We start from the raw sequence: 20272 nt of genomic DNA, 5'->3' as shown, positions 1-20272 counted from the left end.
AAAATTATTAATTGTTAATAACTTTTTGTGTGTGTGTGAATGTGTGTGCCTTGCATCAAATGTCTTCCTATAGTGGTGCAGTGTTTCCATCCATCTGTAGGTACTATAGTTTACAATCTGTCTCTCTCATACATTGATATCTGTGAGTTGTACTCACTGACGCACACTCACCACTGTAGGCCTTATATCAAGAAAGGTGAWTTTTTTCACCTTGTGTTGCCATGGAGACCAGGAGAGACCAATTTCATAGCCTTCTGAAACTCTGCTGTGTCTTTACAACAGACACCGCGCTAGCTGTCTGATGGGGATTTTGGACCACTTTTGTCATCGTTATAATCTGTTTTTCTCTTTTGTTCCTACTTAAAAGAAATGTTGTTCTTTGCTGTTGCTTGGTCGGTGTGCGTAATAAATAACCCTGAAAGAAAAMGAGTTTTTCCCAGACAATGGGCCTCTGCTTCTGCTTGCTCTTTGGGATCAGGGCAGGTTATTGTAAAAGCACTTAGTGACAACTGTGGATGTAAAATAGGGGCATTATTAATACATTTGATTGATTGATTGATTGATGAATTTCTKTCATCATAAATCCTTTCTCCTCTCTAGAGACGAAGCCGGCTTGCAGCTTCAACGGGTCAGAGTACCATGACGGAGACATGTTCCGAATGGACGCCTGCCGCTTCTGCCGCTGTCAGGGAGGGGTATCGGTGTGCTTCACCGCCCAGTGTGGCATCCTGCACTGTGAACGCTACTACATCCCTGAAGGAGAGTGCTGTCCTGTCTGTGAAGGTATGACATCATCACCAAATGACATCGCTCCTGACTCCTCCCTCCCTGTATGACATGACACAGACTCCCTCTGTATTCACAAAGAGTCGTCTCAGAGTAGGAGTGCTGATAAAGGATCGGATTTGCCTTTCAGATCATAATGAATACGATTATATGYKCATGTGGTACCTGATCCTAGATCAGCACTCTTACACTGAGACGATTTTTTAATACCGGCCCATATCACCATAAATGAGAAATCCCATAATAGTCACTGTTTAGGAACAGAATCAAACTCCATCCGGCTTGTATTCGTCCCCATTTCCAAAGAGCGCCTCATGTCCGGTTACCAAAGACGCGCTCCTCCATTCAAAATGTTCAGTCCTATAACGTCATATCAACGGTAGGCCTAGGCTATATTCTTCTTATTGAAAATATTCCTCAAACATACAATACAATTTACGGGAGCCTAGTATTTTTATTTGAGGAGAAGTGTGATGCGTAAAGGCCTATACTCATTGAAGCCAAGTACAATAATGTTGACTGTCAACACTCCAAACATATTGAACAAACACTGTATGTTTTCTAACTGTTACTACAGTTTATTAAATAGCATAGGCTACAGTATCAATACACAATGGACTTGGACCAGAATATTCCTTGCCCCCAAGCCGAATTGGAGCGGATGACAACGCAAAGACCGTCAATAACCTAGAGAATATGAGACAAATGCATGCAGTATTAAGCCATGGAACGACTGGATTGGCCAGTGAGTGGCCACGCCCTTGTCACACCTACAACTTGTTTATTCATCAAGATCCAGGCCTTTCACACGACAGCCAGCTATTGAGCTCATAATTTTTGTGTGTGTGTGTGTGTGTGTGTGTGTGTGTGTGTGTGTGTGTGTGTGTGTGTGTCTGAGCCAAAGACAGTCAGTCAAAGATAGGTTGAGTGAGAAACAGAAGGGAGAACGACTGACTCAGTGACTGTTGAAGTAATCTCATCATTCAGGCTTTAATTGCCTATATCTGGGTATTGTCACGGTGGTGTAGGCGTTAGGCATTTGCCTCAGCTCATCCCTCTCCTGATGTTTATTAATGCTTTGCACTCAGGCAGAGCAAATCTGCTCTTTACCACAGGCACTCATTTCAATGAAATGGTATGAAATGCATTGGTCTCAGCAGACTGTCATTTCTGTTGCCATATCTCTGACCTTGAGGGAACTTTAGAAACCGATGTTACATTGCTCATAGGCWTGATCACGATCTGAATACATACAATAGTGAGTCGTGCAAGGACYAGGTTTGGTTTGGTGATTCCCCTTAAAGGAACATGTTTCATTTACACTGCAGGTAGGCCTATGTGAACTGTGAATAATGCAAAAGCATTTSAGCACAACCCTCATGAGTAGACCATTTAGAAACCTTTTATGGATAGGTTCCTTGGCTAATGCATGGCCAAGATCAGAAAGACACCAGATGCATTGCTGTTGAACCAGCMTTTGTTATAGTAGGGTAAGGCCTCACCAGCCAAACCCTTTATCGATAGTCTTGACAACTTGGAGAATGCATTGGGCATGAAAAAAAACCCGCCTTAATTGGTTTTTAATCATTTGTTTTTTATGTTTCTAAATACGAGGTTTACGGGCCCAAAAAMAACATCTCTCTTGTTKCATGTCCATATGGTCCCTGTGCTTCAAGGCTGGATAGGCTGTGCTTCCGCTGTCAAAATCCATGTCATAACCAAACACATTACCGCCAAGACCAGCTTTCGGTTGGACTTAAGTATCCCCAACTAGCACATACTGAAATTGGTACTTTTTAAGGACACTCAGATATTGCCACCCCTCCCACTTCAGTGCAAGTGAGCTCATTTAACACAGGTAAATTACCAATCCTGGTGCTTTTAAGAGCACCACATACAGTGCATTCGGAAAGGATTCAGACCCTTTGACGTTTTCCACATTTTATTACTTTACAACCTTATTCTAAAATAGATTATTTTCTCATCCACACACAGTACCCCATAATGACAAAGCAAAAACAGGTTTTTAGAAAATGTTGCTAATTTATATCACATTTACATWAGTATTCAGACCCTTTACTCGGTACTTTGTTGAAGCACCTTTGGCAGCGATTAGCGACTCAAGTCTTCTTGGGTATGATGCTAAAAGCTTGGCACACCTGTATTTGGGGAGTTTCTCCCATTCTTCTCTGCAGATCCTCTCAAGCTCTGTCAGGTTGGATGGGGAGCGTTGCTGCACAGCTATTTTCAGGTCTCTCCAGAGATGTTCGATCGGGTTCAAGTCCGGGCTCTGGCTGTGCCGCTCAAGGACATTCAGAGACTTGTCCCGAAGCCATTCCTGCGTTGTCTTGATTGCTTAGGGTCGTTGTCCTGTTGGAAGACGAAAACCTTCACCCGTAGTCTGAGGTCCTGAGTGTTCTGGAGCAGGTTTTCATCATGGATCTCGCTGTACTTTGCGCCGTTCATCTTTCCTTGATCCTGACTAGTCTCCCAGTCCCTGCCACTGGAAAAACATCCCCACAGCATGATGCTGCCACCACCATGCTTCACTATAGGGATGGTGCCAGGTTTCCTCCAGACGTGAGGCTTGGAAGAGTTCAATCTTGGTTGCATCAGACTAGAGAATCTTGTTTCTCATTATCTTAGAGTCTTTAGGTGCCTTTTGGCAAACTCCAAGCGGGCTATCATGTGCCTTTTACTGAGGAGTGGCTTCCGTCTGGCCTGATAAAGGCCTGATTGGTGGAGTGCTGTAGAAATGGTTGTCCTTCTGGAAGATCCTTCCATCTCCATAGAACTCTAAAGCTCTGTCAGAGTAACCATCGAGTTCTTGGTCACCTKCCTGACCAAGGCCCWTKTCCCCCGATTGCTCAGTTTGGCCAGGCGGCCAGCTCTAGGAAGAGTCTTTGTGGTTCCAAACTTCTTCCATTTAAGAATGATGGAGGTCACTGTATTCAATGATGTAGAAACGTTTTGGTARCCTTCCCCAGATCTGTGCATTGACACAATCCTGTCTCAGAGCTCTATTGACAATTCCTTCGACATCATGGCTTGGTTTTTGCTCTGAGATGCACTGTCAACTGTGGGATCTTATATAGAGAGGTGTGTGCCTTTCCAAATCATGTCCAATCAATTGAATTTTCCACAGGTGGACTCCAATCAACTTGTAGAAACATCTCAAGGATGATCGATGTCAACAGGATGCAACTGAGCTCAATTTCGAGTCTCACAGCAAAGGATTTGAATACTTATTTAAATAAGGTATTTCAGTTTTTGATTTGTAATACATCTGCAAAAATTTATAAAAACCCGTTTTCAATTTGTATTTATTTAATCCATATTTTATAARTTAGCTAGTCATCGAACKAGCTTTCAAATTATGCGCACCTGACCCAGATTACGATTTTGAAATGGATCGTTTTTGGATTGCGTAAAACAACAATAGTAATTATGTGWTGGTGAGGATGCAGGGTTGTGTTCCAAAGAAAACAACTGAACTCAGCAAAAAAATAAACGTCCTCTCACTGTCAACTGCGTTTATTTTCAGCAAACTTAACATGTGTAAATATTTGTATGAACATAACAAGATTCAACAACTGAGACATAAACTGAACAAGTTCCACAGACATGTGACTAACAGAATTAGAATAATGTGTCCCTGAACAAAGGGGGGTCAAAATCAAAAGTAACAGTCAGTATCTGGTGCGGTCACCAGCTGCATTAAGTACTGCAGTGCATCTCCTCCTCATGGACTGCACCAGATTTGCCAGTTTTTGCTCTGAGATGTTACCCCACTATTCCACCAAGGCACCTGCAAGTTCCCTGACATTTCTGAGGGGAATGGCCCTAGCCCTCACCCTCCGATCCAACAGGTCCCAGACGTGCTCAATGGGATTGAGATCCGGGTACTACGCTGGCCATGGCAGAACACAGGAAATCATGCACAGAACAAGCATTATGGCTGGTGGCATTGTCATGCTGGAGGGTCATGGCAGGATGAGCCTGCAGGAAGGGTACCACATGAGGGAGGAGGATGTCTTCCCTGTAACGCACAGCGTTGAGATTGCCTGCAATGACAACAAGCTCAGTCCGATGATGCTGTGACACACCGCCCCAGACCATGACGGACCCTCCACCTCCAAATCGATCCCGCTCCAGAGTACAGGCCTCAGTGTTACGCTCATTCCTTCGACAATAAACGTGAATCCCACCATCACCCCTGGTGAGATAAAACCGCGACTCATCATTGAAGAGCACTTTTTTGCCAGTCCTGTCTGGTCCAGCGACGGTGCGTTTGTGCCCATAGGCAACGTTGTTGCCGGTGATGTCTGGTGAGGACCTGCCTTATAACAGGCCTACAAGCCCTCAGCCTACAAGCCCTCTCTCAGCCTATTGCGTACATTCTGAGCACTGATGGAGGGATTGTGCAATCCTGGTGTAACTCGGGCAGTTGTTGTTGCCATCCTGTACCTGTCTCGCAGGTGTGATGTTTGGATGTACCAATCCTGTGCAGGTGCTGTTACACGTGGTCTGCCACTGCGAGGACGATCAGCTGTCCGTCCTGTCTCCCTGTAGCGCTGTCTCCCTGTAGCGCGTCTCACAGTACGGACATTCCAATTTATTGCCCTGGCCACATCTGCAGTTCTCATACCTCCTTGCAGCATGCCTAAGGCATGTTCACGCAGATGAGCAGGGACCCTGGGCATCTTTATTGTGGTGTTTTTCAGAGTCAGTAGAAAGGCCTCTTTAGTGTCCTAAGTTTCATAACTGTGACCTTAATTGCCTACCGTCTGTAAGCTGTTAGTGTCTTAACGACCGTTCCAGAGGTGCATGTTCATTAATTGTTTATGGATCATTGAACAAGCATGGGAAACAGTGTTTAAACCCTTTACAATGAAGATCTGTGAAGTTATTTGGATTTTTACGAATTATCTTTGAAATACAGGGTCCTGAAAAAGGAACGTTTCTTTATTTGCTGAGTTTTTGCACATGAGTGCTTGCTCTAGTTCCTCAACGGCACAGCCAGGAGAAAAAACACCTTAGAGTTCAAGACTTTTCCTGTCATAAAAGTGCACTGAAATAACTTAGGAACTGTGCACACTTTGGAGAGGTGTATGGCCACTTGGAGACACAAGTTAGTCCTCTCACTCAAACCCTTGTATTTTTGTTTTTTTGTCTTATGTTGCACCTTTCTCACATTTTCCAGTAATAGTCTTATGTTTCTGAATGTATACAGATTATTTTCAGATTTTGTTATCAACAAATGTGGTGAAGAGTACAGTAAATGTAAAATTCACATAAAATCAACAGTTTAATGTTTGGATTCAGTCCTATGTCAGGTGAACTGTTGTGTCCTCAACTTTGGTCTAATAATTTCCCCATGATCTCCAAACGGTTCCCTTTCAATTGCTACCATGCTTATGCATAATGCTTTTCATATTTCTTCTGTAAGAAACATTTCAATTAGCCCCTATCCATTTAGGCCAAGTCCCAGGGGTTAAACTATAAAACTCTAACCTTTTGGGGACAAATGTCATTTACAACAGCAAACATTTTTATTAATGTAATATTGACCTCATGAACATTCAGTCCTTGCATCCATAGCTCTGCTCTCCCTTGACCGTGGTTACATTTCTTCAGCCCCATCCCTTAGCTTTATATCAAACCTAATCTCTCGTGGACAGATACACTACATGACCAAAAGTATGTGGACACCTGCTCGTGGAACATCTCATTCCAAATCATGGGCATTAATATGGAGTTGGTCCCCCTTTTGCTGCTATATCAGCCTCCACTCTTATAGGAAGGCTTTCCAATAGATGTTGGAACATTGCTGCGGGACTTGCTTCCATTCAGAGAACAAGAGCATTAGTGAGGTCAGCACTGATGTTGGYCGAATAAGCCTGTTCGATGGAGTTGAGGTCAGGGCTCTGTGCAGGCCAGTAAAGTTCTTCCACACCGACCTCGACAAACCATTTCTGTATGGACCTCGCTTTGTGCATGGGGGCATTGTCATGCTGAAACAGGAAAGGGCTTTCCCCAAACTGTTAAGATTTCCTTTAACTGGAACTAAGTGGCCTAGCCCAAACCATGAAAAACAGCCACAGACCATTATTCCTCCTCCACCAAACTTTACAGTTGGCACTATGCATTCAGGCAGGAATACGTTCTCCTGGCATCCGCCAAACCCAAATTCGTCCATCGGACTGCCAGATGGTGAACTGTGATTCATCACTCCAGACAACGTGTTTCCACTACTCCTGGGTCCAATGGCAGTGAGCTTTACACCACTCCAGCCCGACGCTGCTCGGCCATGGAAACCCATTTCATGAAGCTCCCGATAAACAGTTATTGTGCTGACTTTGCTTCCAGAGGCAGTTCGGAACTGAGTGTTGCAACCAAGGACAGACGATTTTTACGCGCTTCAGCACTCGGTGGTCCCATTCTGTGAGCTTGTGTGGCCTACCAATTCGCAGCTGAGCCGTTGTTGCTCCAAGACGTTTCCACGTCACCATAACAGCACTTTTGACCGGGGCAGCTCTAGCAGGGCAGAAATTTTACAAACTGATRTGTTGAAAAGTTGGCATCCTATGACAGTACCACTTTGAAAGTCACTGAGCTCTTCAGTAAAGCCATTCTACTGTCAATGTTTGTCTGTGGAGATTTCATGGTTGTGTGCTCGATTTTATACACCTGTCAGCAACGGGTGTGGCTGAAATAGCCGAATCCGCTAATTTGAAGTGGTGTCCACATGCTTTGTACGGTGTATACACTGTGTGTAAAAAACATTAGGAACACCTACTCTTTCCATGACATAGACTGACAAGGTGAATCCAGGTGAAAGCTATGATCCTTTAATGATGTCACTTCCACTTAAATCAGCGTAGATGAAGGGAAGGAGAAAGGTTAAAGAAGGATTTTTAAGCCTTGAGACAATTAAGACATGGATTGTGTATGTGTGCAATTCAAATGGTGAATGGGAAAAACTAAATATTTACGTTCCTTTGAACGGGGTATGGCAGTAGGTGCCAGGCGCATCGGTTTGAGTGTGTCAAGAACTGCACCTCTACTGGGTTTTTCACACTCAACAGTTTCCCGTCTGTATCAAGAATGGTCAACCACTCAAAGAACTGTGGGAAGGATGCATCGGCGTCAACATGGGCCAGCATCCCTGTGGAACGCTTTCGACACCTTGTAGAGTCTATTCCCCCGAATTAATTGAGGCTTTTCTGAGGGTGCAAGTCAATATTAGGAAGGTGTTCCTAATGTTTGTACACTCAGTTTATGTAAACATAACTGGTACCATAGAATCTGTCGGGAAGGAATGGGGTAARGAGCAGCAGTAGTTCCGGTGTTTAGGTTTTCGTCACTGGTTATTTGGACGTATCAAGGTTGGGTGAAGGGTCTTAAACTGGGGGCGGGGTCTTGGCRGCGAATTTTCCATTTGCGAGGATGTAAACTTTGTGGACAATACCTTTTTTTACACATATGCCCCCAGACCTTAATCGAGAATCTGACAAAATTACACAATATTTTAGTTCTGGGTTAACCAAGATTATAGCAAACCAAGTTTTTTTTATTACGTTTCCTTGCTTCACTTCTTCCTCAAACTGTTTGACAGAGGAAAATGTCCGGTCAGAGTCATGACATCTATTACAGTATTATACAGTCTAGTGAGAGTCTGTGGAGTAAGTAGGGTGAGAGTTGACCTGGTATTATATGGGCACCAACCCGAGGAAGAGGMATCTCCTGATCTCTGCAAAATMGAWTTTTTTTCACCTTTATTTAACCAGGTACGCCAATTGAGAACAAGTTCTCATTTACAACTGCGACCTGGCCAAGATAAAGTAAAGCAGTGCGACAAAAACAACAACATAGAGTTACACATAAACAAACGTACAGTCAATAACACAACAGAAAAATATATGTACAGTGTGTGAAAACGTAGAAGAGTAGGGAGGTAAGGCAATAAATAGGCCATAGAGGCGAAATAATTACKATTTCGCATTAACACTGGAGTGATAGATGTGCAGATGATGATGTGCAAGTAGAGATACTGGGGTGKAAAAGTGCAAYAGGATAAATAACAATATGGGGATGAGGTAGATGGGTGTGCTATTTACAGATTGGCTGTGTACAGGTACAGTGATTGGTAAGCTGCTCTGACAGCTGATGCTGAAAGTTAGAGAGGGAGATATAAGACTCCAGCTTCAGTGATTTTTGCAATTCGTTCCAGTCATTGGCAGCATTAGAACTGGAAGGAAAGGCGGRGAAAGGAGGRGTTGGCTTTGGGGATGACCAGTGAAATATACCTGCTGGAGCGCGTGCTATGTGTGGGTGCTGCTATGGTGACCAGTGAGCTGAGATAAGGCYGGGTTTTACCTAGCAAAGACTTATAGATGWCCTGGAGCCAGTGGGTTTGGCATAATTCAAGGCATAATGTAGACAAGGGTATGGTTAGATGTGAGTACAGTGGTYGTAAACCTAGGCATTGAGTGACGATGAGAGAGGTTTGTCTCTAGAGGCACCAGTTAAGCCAGGTGAGATCACCGAATGTGTGGGGGGTGGAACAAAAGGGCTATCTAAGACATATTGGACAGGGCTAGGGGCTCTACAGTGAAATAAGACAATAATCACTAACCAAAACAGCAATAGACAAGGCATATTGACATTAGGGAGAGGCATGTGTAGCCCAGTTATCATAGGGTCCAAAGAGTAGCACTAGATGAGTCAGMGAGCCAATTCTGTAGTTGCTGCTACGCTAGGCAAGCTGGAGACACGGCGATTCAGACAGCTAGCGGGCCGGGGKTAGCAGATGAGCATCCGGCGACTTCGCAACGGAAGAGCCTGTTGAAACCACCTCYGACGGTTACGTCAGCAGACCAGTCGTGATGCATCGGCGGGGCTCCGTGTTGGCAGTAAAGGGTCCAGGCCAAWTTGCAAAAGAGGTTTTGTAGCCCAAGAATTGGCTGGTGGAKCTCTTTGGCTAGCCGGGAGATGGGCCTAGCTCTGGGCTAGGTCCAGGCTAACTYGTGCTTGCTTCGGGACGGAGACGTTAGCRAGGAGTAGCCACTCGGATAGCAGCTAGCTAACTGTGATGAACCGGTGTAAAGGTTCAGAGCTTGCGGTAGGAATCCGGAGATGTGGTAGAGAAAAAGCAGTCAGACATGCTCTGAGTTGATATCGCCTTGCTCAGACTGGCAGGAATTGACTGGGTTGAGGCTGGCTGATGTCCGAGTTAACGGTGAGGACCGCTAGCAGTGGCTAACTGACTACTAGCTAGTAGCTAGTTAGCTGGCTAGCTTCTGATCGGGGTTCTGGTTCTAAAGTATAAAAATAGCAGATCCGTACCACATTGGGTACGGGTTGCATGAGAGTCTATTCAGTCCGTAGATGGAAGGTGAGATTAAAATATATATAAAATATATACGAAGAAAACGATATAAACAAGGGACAGGACGGGACAAGACAAAAACACACGTCCGACTGCTATTCCATCTTGGATTCAAGTTACGGGCTCCTGTTCTATTGTTTTGGGGTCTTTAATCTTAATCAATATTTTTCTCCAACTATCTCTTTTCCAGACCCCATCTACCCAGTGCTGAACTTCGCAGGTTGCTACGTGAATGGGGAGATCCTAGCACACGGAGACCACTGGCGTGAGGACGACTGTACGTTCTGCCAGTGTGTGAGTGGTGACTCCCGGTGTGTGGCCGCTGCTTGTGGGCACAGCTGCCTCAACCCAGTGACTGTACCCGGAGAGTGCTGTCCAGTGTGTGAGGGTAAGTGTGTATGCGTGTGTGTGCGTGTGTGTGCGTGTGCGTGTGCGTGTGTGTGTGTAAGGAGAGCAACACACACCGCCACCTGACATGCCCTCTCACCTCAACCTGTCTGTCTCTGTTTGTGTCTGTCTCATTGCCTCTGTCTGGTTGCATCTCCTAGTATGTCTCTACTCAGTTGTTGTCTAATTCTATCTCTCATGCTAGCTGTGCCTGTTTCTATCTCTTTCTCTTTTTTACTTTCTCTCTGTCTACATTTTTTGCCTCTTTCTCTCAGCTTAAGTTTCAGTTTGTCTGCTTCTCTGTCTCTCGCTTTTTCTCTCTCCACATTACCCCTGTCTCTCTCTGCCGTTGTGTATTGTACATTTTATGTTTATTTGTCTTTTATCCATATGGACCTGTCTATGTGTCTGTATGTTTTATCTACTTGACAGTGCAGTGTGACTCAGTGGACAGACAGATTCTAATGTTAACGTCTTTGTTTACTCCCTGGTAAAAATCCAAACATCCAAATAATCAGATAGTAGCAGTAGAACAGTAGTCTGTGAAGGGCTCCTAATCAGCCCGACCAGGGAAATCTAGGGAAATCCAGGCACATCTATTTGAAGCTGAGCAGAATCGCATAATTTCAGTTAGCAGGTGCGTGCCTCGGRTCCTCTACCGCTGGTGTCATACAGCAGCAATCTGCATACAAACGGTGACACACAAATCTTCCCTGGTGTTCTTTTCCCCCAACATGCACTGCTTTAGTTTCATCATGCATGTGTATCAGAATACCACATTACCTCCTTTATTCTCATATTGGTTTGGGAAGACCACACTGGGGACTTAGGTTGCTGCTTGTTGCTCGTTTGTCTGGTTAGTGGAAGCAGTGAGCTTAGCGGCTTACAGAATCATAATCTTTTATTAGGCAAGTCTGAATTATGGATTTTTGCAAAGCTATCTGGGGAAGTTGTTGTGTTATCTTTCTAAGGCTCTCTCTGGCTTCCTATCACTGATGAGATTACATCTAAGGTTCAAGGGGCTAGCGCAGTGTAGTATGCTGCCGGTTTCTATATCACACACACCCACACACAAGCATATATTGGATCGATGGTACTGTAGGTGAAGATCTTGGTTGATTATAGTCTCTTTTACCTCTGTAGCCAAGTACCACGTTTGTAATACAGTATAACCCCTTATCTAATGGATACCAGGAACACTATCTATGGACTAAGCACTGTGTCAAATGGCCTTTTACCAAACGTATATAGGTGTATAAAAATGTCTTTAATCATAACCAGTCAAAACATCGTAGGTGGAAGTCATGATGAAACAAATCTTCAAGAGTCAGCAAATGCCAAAATGAGTGATGCAAGATATGGATACATTGTTTTTGTATTGTTAGGTATTACTGCACTGTTGGAGCTAGAAACGCATGCATTTCCCTGCATATGCAATAACATCTGCAAATATGTGTGACCAATACACTTTGATTTGATTGTTACAGCTTAACATTGTTAGCTGTTAAACAATGAACTGTAAGACCCCTATTAGCATTAGCATACTCTCAATACTGTGGCCTTGAATGCTTGACTTACCGCACAGTAACTTGAAGGATATATCTGCTGTGATAAATAGTATTTGTATTTAGATGAGTTGGACTCTATCATGCAGTCAGTCAGTGGATGGATGATCTGACAGGGACCAACAGGGGAATTAGTAAATGAATCGCATATCATTAATGAGACAGATTAATATTTCCCACTTACTCCACTTCTCCCTCCAATTAAACAGTCCAATATTAGACTATCAAAGCATTTTAAAACAAAATCAATGACTAACAAGGAATTTAAAATTAGCAACYTAATACATTACAAGCTCAACCCAGTGGATTTGTGGTGAGTTTTGTTTTGTAATCAGGATGCAAAGATCTCCACTTAGGTAGCTAGTTTCACTGGCCTGGGGTCATTTCCACTCCTGTGTCTGCAATAATGTGTTCCTGGGGTGGGTGAAGGGAGGGAAGGAGGGAAGGGAAGGGAGAGAGGAGGGCAGTGACCCATGCCATGTCTTAATGCCTTCAGGTCCCGTTGCCTCTACCCCATGGTGAGCACGCTCACCCCCACCACCTTCCATTAAGTTTTTATGTGCCTGTCTGCCTCTGAAGAAATTATGTGTTTTTTTGACTGACCGAGCCTCATACCTAGAGAGGGAGAGGCAGGTAGGGTCACCATGTTGTCCCCAGTCCTCCCACGCTAACCCAATCGTCACATGCCTGGCCATGCACTTTGAWCGGTAATATGAATAATAACAGATCATATGTATTTATGCATTTATAGACCGTATTTTATTTCTGTATTATGTAAAATAGGTGAAATAAGCTCAAAATGGTTCACTCAATACTACTATTTCACAGTAGGCACACTATTTGTGTTGCTGATAATGATTTTTTTGTGTGTTCTGTCCTCTTCATTCGAGCAATATGTTTCCAGGGTTTTTCAGATCAAAGCTGAGATAGATAGGTGGGTGTAGATATTATTCCCTTCTTTGATATGCTCYTGCTCACACACATTTACAGCCATTACATTTACTGATAGGAGTTTGGGGAATGGAATCCCTATGGGGCATAATGTTTTTTGTCACTAGGATAGGTTTGGCTTTGATTGACTTCTAATTAAACAATGTTTTAAGGGAGATGAAAAATAAATATAATTGCAAAATGTGATTTCTCCCAAACACCTATTCATATTTGTATTCCATTCATGGATGGGATGAGTTTTTGTATTATACTGTAAGATGGGTTTCACCATCTGTGCTATTGGGGATATTGACCATTGTGTCTTGGTGGGGGASGTGAGAGATACTCTATGAGAGATATGCTATGATGACAGGGAGCAGCAGAGTTTAATGCATGCCCTCACATCGTTATCCCTCTCATGACCTTACTCTGCCTCCTCAACAAAAACTCCTGACATTGGTGATATGTAGCAGGCTACCCTTAATAGAGATCCCCCACTTCTCACTGGTTAGGGCCTCAACCTTATTTCACTGCCATCTAGAATCATCTGAGAAACAATGAATGGGATTGCCTCATCTATTTACCATATCAAATATTACTCAAACACTATTACAATGGTTTTTTGATTTACACCAATGTAGTCACCAACTTGCAGTGTTGGTTTGTGACATGCAGTTGTTGCCTGTTAGAGCCCATCAGCTTTAAACCTGAGGCTGGGTCAGTCAGTGTGAGCTGTGGGGCTGGACCTCTGTGTGTACTGGGTCTGGGCCTCTGTGTGTACTGGGTCTGAACCTCTGTGTGTACTYTYTCTGYACCTKTGTGTGTACTGGGTCTGGACCTCTGTGTGTACTGGGTCTGGTCCTATGTGTGTACTGGGTCTGGACCTCTGTGTGTACTGTGTCTGGACCTCTGTGTGTACTGGGTCTGGAACTCTGTGTGTACTGGGTCTGGGCCTCTGTATGTACTGGGTCTGACCTCTGTGTGTACTGTGTCTGGACCTCTGTGTGTACTGGGTCTGGACGCTCTGTGTTACTGGGTCTGGCCTCCTGTTGTGTACTGGGTCTGGACCTCTTGTGTGTACTGGGTCTGGGCCTCTGTGTGTACTGGGTCTGGGCCTCTGTGTGCTACTGGGTCTGGACCTCTGTGTGTACTGGGTCTGGGCCTCTGTGTGTACTGGTCTGGCCTCTGTGTGTACTGGGTCTGGACCTCTGTGTTGTACTGGGTTCTGGACCTCTGTGTGTACTGGGTCTGGCCTCTGTGTGTACTGGGTCTGGGCCTCTGTGTGTACTGGGTCTGGCCTCTGTGTGTACTGGTCTGGACCTCTGTGTGTACTGGGTCTGGGCCTCTGTGTGTACTGGGTCTGGGCCTCTGTGTGTACTGGGTCTGGGCCTCTGTGTGTACTGGGTCTGGACCTCTGTGTGTACTGGGTCTGGACCTCTGTGTGTACTGGGTCTGGACCTCTGTGTCTACTGTGGTCTGGGCCTCTGTGTACTGGGTCTGGGCCTCTGTGTGTACTGGGTCGGACCTCTGTGTGTACTGGGTCTGGCCTCTGTGTGTTACTGTGTCTGGCCTCTGTGTACTGGTCTGGCTCTGTGTGTACTGGGTCTGACCTCTGTGTGTACTGGGTCTGGGCCTCTGTTGTATGGTCTGGCTCTGTATGTACTGGGTCTGGGCCTCTGTGTGTACTGGTCTGGCCTCTTTGTACTGGGTCTGGGCCTCGGTGTGTACTGTGTCTGGGCCTCTGGGAACAACCAGGTAAACACAAGCCAGGTCCTGCCGCTGTCACCCCTGACCTTGTACCTCCCAGCCAGTAGACACACACACACACACACCCCTGCCCTTGTCCCAGTGGCCCCAGGGAACACGGCCTTGTGCTCCGGCAGTTCATTTAGCTCCTACACGTCAGGCCAGCTCTTTATGCATTTTTATTTCATAATTATTATTTGTTAGGAGAGGTGGTTTCCTCAATATGACACTCCCTTTATGTCAGGGTGGGTATTGTACCAGATGCACTATGTGTAGTTAAGCAAATGAAGGCTGTCATATTAGGATGAAGCCATCTGGAAGCCTCTGCGATACTTAATGCTGCATAACTTATAGCGGAATCCCACCTCAACAGGTGTGTGTGCTTTGTGTGTGTGTGCGTGTGTGTGTGTGTGTTTTGTAACTGTTTGTGTGTATAGTCTTTTACCATGCCTCTGCTACTGTAGCCACTAGGCTGTTGTCAGCCCGCCAACRAATTGTTTGTTAATAGGGATACCTTGTTTTAGCCCTAGTTTTTAGCTAGTTAATGAAATCAGAGAGAGAGTGCTSATTTTTAAATCATAACATCTAAAAGTCCTGAAATAAATGAATGGAGGTGTTCGTCAGAGACAAATAACCTTGAGAGGAAAGCAAATGGGGGAAAAATGGTTTTATAATTTTGTTACTTTTATCTGCTGGGGCTTAATTAAATGTGCAACTCCAGAATAATTGGTACTGCGTTGTTTTCAGAAAGACCTACTCTCCCTCCCTACCTGGCCATTTTGTGTTTACCAYGAATTCATTCATCACAAAGTGACCCCAAATTGTCAGCAACAATTTTGTTTTGCCTATGTTTAATGAAATGTTTCTCTCTATAGGCTACTATCTATTTACTTTTAAATGGTTTCCAATAGATTGAGCATTGTTATTATTAGCATTATCAGTATGTTTTATTTCTACTACTTATGTTGTGCATCATTTCATTCATAGTCTCTGGTGATGGACTACCCAGCAAACCAAAATTGGTTCTGTGAACGTTCCCAGAACATTCATTAGGTTGTCCCAAAAGTTCTAAAAACAAAAYAAKCTGTCCAGTTGTGCTGATGATAACACCATTTTTGTATAAAACATTCAACTGATGTTGCAAGAATGTCCCCAGAACACATTTTGTTCTAACATTACCTAGAAATCAAATAAGAACCTTAGGGGAATGTTCTGTGGGGGTTGTTACAGATTTACATTTTAGTCATTTAGCAGAAGCTCTTATCCAGAGTGACTTACATCTTAAAGTGCATTCATCTTAAAGGAAAACCACCCAAAACAATATTTTGGTATTTGTTTCATTAGTACATTGTTAATTAATATAGTCCCAAAATGTTTTTCATGTCAGCAATCAGTTTTCAAGATATATAACTTGAAGAGGTAGGGAGGGTTTCAGATGTTTTCGGAAGATTGGCAGGGACTCTGCTGTCCTAGCTTCTGGGGGAAGCTGGTTCCACCATTGGGGTGCCAGGGCAGAGAAGAGCTTGGACTGGGATGAGCGGGAGGGGTGAAAGGGCCAACAGACCAGAGGTGGCAGAACAGAGTGCTCGGGTTGGTGTAGGAGCGGGGTAACATGGGACAACTTGGGAAGGTTGAACACCAGGCGGGCTGCAGCCTTCTGGATAAGTTGCKGGGTTTAGATGTCACAAGCGAGTACCCCAGCCAACAGTGAGTTTCAGTAGTCCAGATGGGAGATGACAATTGCCTGGATTAGGACCTTCACCYCTTCCTGTGTGATGTAGAATTGTACTCTTAGGATGTTGTAGAGCATGAACCTGCAGGAGAAAGTCACAGGTTTGAGGCAGAAAACAACAGGGTGTTGTCCAGGATCACGCCAAGGTTCTTTGCACTCTTGGAGGGGGACACCGTGGAGAGAGGTCTTGGAGCGGGCAGGCCTTCCCCGGGAGGAAGAGTAGCTCCAGCTTATCAAGGTTGATCTTGAGGTGGTGATTATTTGGGGGTATTTTATTATTTTATATGGATCCCCATTCGCTGTTACAACATCCAAGCTGAGATATCTGCCAGACATGCAGAGATGTGTCGCCACCTGGGTGTCAGAAGGAGGGAAGGAGAAAAGTAGTTGAGTGTCACCTGCATAGCAATGATAGGAGAGACCATGTGAGGATATAACAGACCCTAGTGACTTGGTGTAGAGAGAGAAGAGGAGAGGGCCTTGATCCGAGCGCTGGGGGACACCAGCAGTGAAAGTACATGGTGCAGACACAGATCCTCTCCATGTCACCTGGTAGAAGTGGCCTGCCAGGTAGGATGCAATCCAAGAGTGTGCAGAGCCTGAGATGCCCAGCCCTGAGAGGGTGGAAAGGAGGATCTGATGGTTCACAGTGTCGAAGGCAGGGGATAGATCTAGGATAAGAACAGAGGAGAGAGAGTCAGCTTTGGCAGTGCGGAGAGCCTCTGTGACACAGAGAAGAGCAGTCAATCTTGAAGCCTGACTGATTAGGGTCAGGAAGATTGTTCTGAGAGAGATAGCGAGAGAATTGGTCAGAGACAGCACGCTCAAGTTTTTTGGGGAAAAAATTAAAAAGGGATACCGGTCTGTAGTTTTTGACGTCAYAGGAGTWGAGGGTTTCTTGAGGAGGGGAGCGACTCGGGACATTTTGAAGTCAGATGGGACGCAGCCAGTGGTCAGGGATAAGTTGATAAGGGAAGTGAGGAATGGGAGAAGGTCTCCAGAGATGGTCTGGAGAAGAGAGGAGGGGATCAGGTCGAGTGGGCAGGTTGTCGGGAAGCCAAACCTCACCAGTGGCCGAACCTCACAGCATTTCATCTGGAGAGAGAGGGGAGAAAGTTAGTTAAGTGCGAGTGGAATCAGTGCTCAATTGGCTGGGTGAATGAGGAGTGGATGTCATCAATCTTCTTTTCAAAGTGCTTGACAAAGACGTCCGCAGAGAGGAAGGAAGGAGGGGGTGGAGGATTAAGGAGGGAGGAGAAGGTGGAAAGAGTTTCCTAGGGTTAGAGGCAGAAGCTTGATATGTAGAGTGAAAGAAAGTGGCTTTAGCAGCGCATTCAGAGGAAGAAAAGGTAGAGAGGAGGTAGTGAAAGGATGAAAGGTCCTCCGGAAGTTTGGTTTTCCTCCATTTTTGCTCAGCTGCCCGCAGCCCTCTTCTGTAAGCTTGCAATGAGTCACTCAGTCACGGAGCAGATGGGGAGTGCCTAGCCAGCCGGGAGTAAAGGGGATGCGGAAAGGGAAGAGAGTTGGGTCGAAGATGGCAAAATCAGGAGACAGGAGGGAGAAGGATTTATCAGAAGAGACAGATGATAGAACAGAAGAGGAGAGAGTAGTGGGAGAGAATGTATGCACTCACTACTGTAAGTAGCTCTCGATAAGAGTGTCCGCTAACTTACTAAAATGTAAAATGTAWATGAGAGTGAGAGTGAAGATTGCAATGGCGCATGACAATCTGGGTATGTGCTGAGTGGCGAGGGTTGGAAGAGAGGGAGACGGGAATGTTCCCAGTTTGCTGGGTAGACTGTCCAGTGCACATGTGATTTGGTTCTGGGTTCTGAGATGAAGAAGCAGCAGTTACTCACTGGTGTCTCCTCTGACCTTGACTGTTCTCCCCGTAACTCTTCCTGGCCACCTCCTCCCCACCTCCACCTGTCGTCCTCCTACCTCCTCCTGGCCACCTCCTCCCACCTCCCTTCTCCTGTCCTCCTCCCCACCTCTCTTTTCCTGTCCTCCTCCACACCTAACTTCTCCTGTCCTCCTCCCCACCTCTCTGCCCCTGTCCTACACCTCCTATGATCCTCCTCCTCCCTACCTCCTCCTGTCCTATTCCTAACCTCTTTCCCATGTCCTCCTTCCCACTCCTTCTTTGACTTCCTGGTCTGGTCTCCTCTACAACCCTTGTACAACCCTCGTCATATTTATCATCACAGCACAGCACTGGTCCTGGCACTGTGCTCAGCAGAGAGGAGATCCATACAGCAGATAGCAGCCAACKAGGCAGGGTGACAGGCATCAGGCAGGAACTTGTCAAAGCTGTCATAACTAAACCTTGTGCTGGTGTCCATGACTGTGAAATATGGTGAGCCACCACCCTACGATATGATATTAAATGCTGTATATGGATTGAAATACACTGATTGAAATACACTGAACTGAAATGTAGACACTTCATTTTAAGAGATACACTGAACAAAAATATAAACGAGTCATGCAACAATTTCAACGATTTTACTGAGTTACAGTTCATTAAGGAAATCTGTCCATTAAAATCAATGAAATAGGCCCTAATCTATGGATTTCACATGACTGGGCAGGGGCGCAGCCATGGGTAGGCCTGGGAGGGCATAGGRCTACCCACTGGGGAGCCAGGCCCAGCCAATCAGAATAGGTTTTTCCACCAAAAAAGGTCTTTATTACAGACAGAAATACTCRTCAGTTTTATCAGCTGTCCGGGTGGCTGGTCTCAGACGATCCCGCAGATGAAGAAGCGGGATGTGGAGGTCCTGGGCTGGTGTGGTTACACGTGGTCTGTGGTTGTGAGGCCTGTTGAATGTACTGCCAAATTRTCTAAAATTAAGTTGGAGGCTGCTTATGGTAGACCAATGAACATTGAATTCTCTGTCTCTGGTGGACATTCCTCCCTCAAAACTTGAGACATCTTTGGCGTTTTAGAGTGGCCTTTCATTGTCCCCAACACAAGGTGCACCTGTGTAATGATCATGCTGTTTAATCAGCTTCTTGATATGCCACACCTGTCAGGTGGATGGATTTTCTTGGCAAAGAAGAAATGCCCACTGACAGGAATGGAAACTAATTTCTGCACAAAATTTGAGAGAAATAAGCTTTTTTGGAATGGAAAATTTCAGGGATCTTTTATTTAAGCTCATGAAACATCAAGATTTTTCTGTAATGAGTCTGACATGAAGGATATACGGCTTTGTCTAGACTAGGCCCAAATCCCCATCATCAGTGTGAAGAAAAGACAGAGAAAAAGGGGGAYGAGGGTGGGGTGCCTTGTAAGAATTCACCGATAAGTAGGTAAACCACCACTACCTTCTGTATTATTGGCCAATGTGCAATCATTAGAAAACAAACTGGACGATCTACGATTAAGAATATCCTACCAACAGGACATTAAAACCTCTCTAGGGTACATGAGACGGTAGCGTCCCACCTCTTCAACAGCCAGTGAAACTGCAGGGCGCCAAATTCAAAACAACAGAAATCCCATAATTAAAATTCCTCAAACATACATGTATTTTACACCATTTTAAAGATACACTTGTTGTAAATCCAGCCACAGTGTCCGATTTCAAAAAGGCTTTACGACGAAAGCAAACGAAACGATTATGTTAGGTGAGTGCCTATTCACGAAATAAACACGCATTTTTCCAGCCAAAGAGAGGTTCACAAAAAGCTGAAATATAGATCAAATTAATCACTAACCTTTGATGATCT

General features: G+C 44.9%; 1 protein-coding gene across 1 annotated transcript in view; it reads left to right on the top strand.

Moving 5' to 3' along the window:
* The window catches only part of crim1 (cysteine rich transmembrane BMP regulator 1 (chordin-like)), a 177676-nt gene that overhangs the window by 124448 nt on the left and 32956 nt on the right, over positions 1 to 20272 (top strand). Inside the window, exons 6-7 of the mRNA XM_023986849.2 lie at positions 601 to 783; positions 10368 to 10565. Coding sequence (XP_023842617.1) covers positions 601 to 783; positions 10368 to 10565 — 381 coding nt within the window. The remainder of the gene's footprint in view (positions 1 to 600; positions 784 to 10367; positions 10566 to 20272) is intronic.

The sequence above is a fragment of the Salvelinus sp. IW2-2015 genome, linkage group LG4q.2, assembly GCF_002910315.2.
Source record: "Salvelinus sp. IW2-2015 linkage group LG4q.2, ASM291031v2, whole genome shotgun sequence".
NCBI lineage: Eukaryota > Metazoa > Chordata > Actinopteri > Salmoniformes > Salmonidae > Salvelinus > Salvelinus sp. IW2-2015.
The sequence above is the reverse complement of the archived record's forward strand: the minus strand, read 5'-3'. Positions and strand labels throughout refer to the sequence as shown.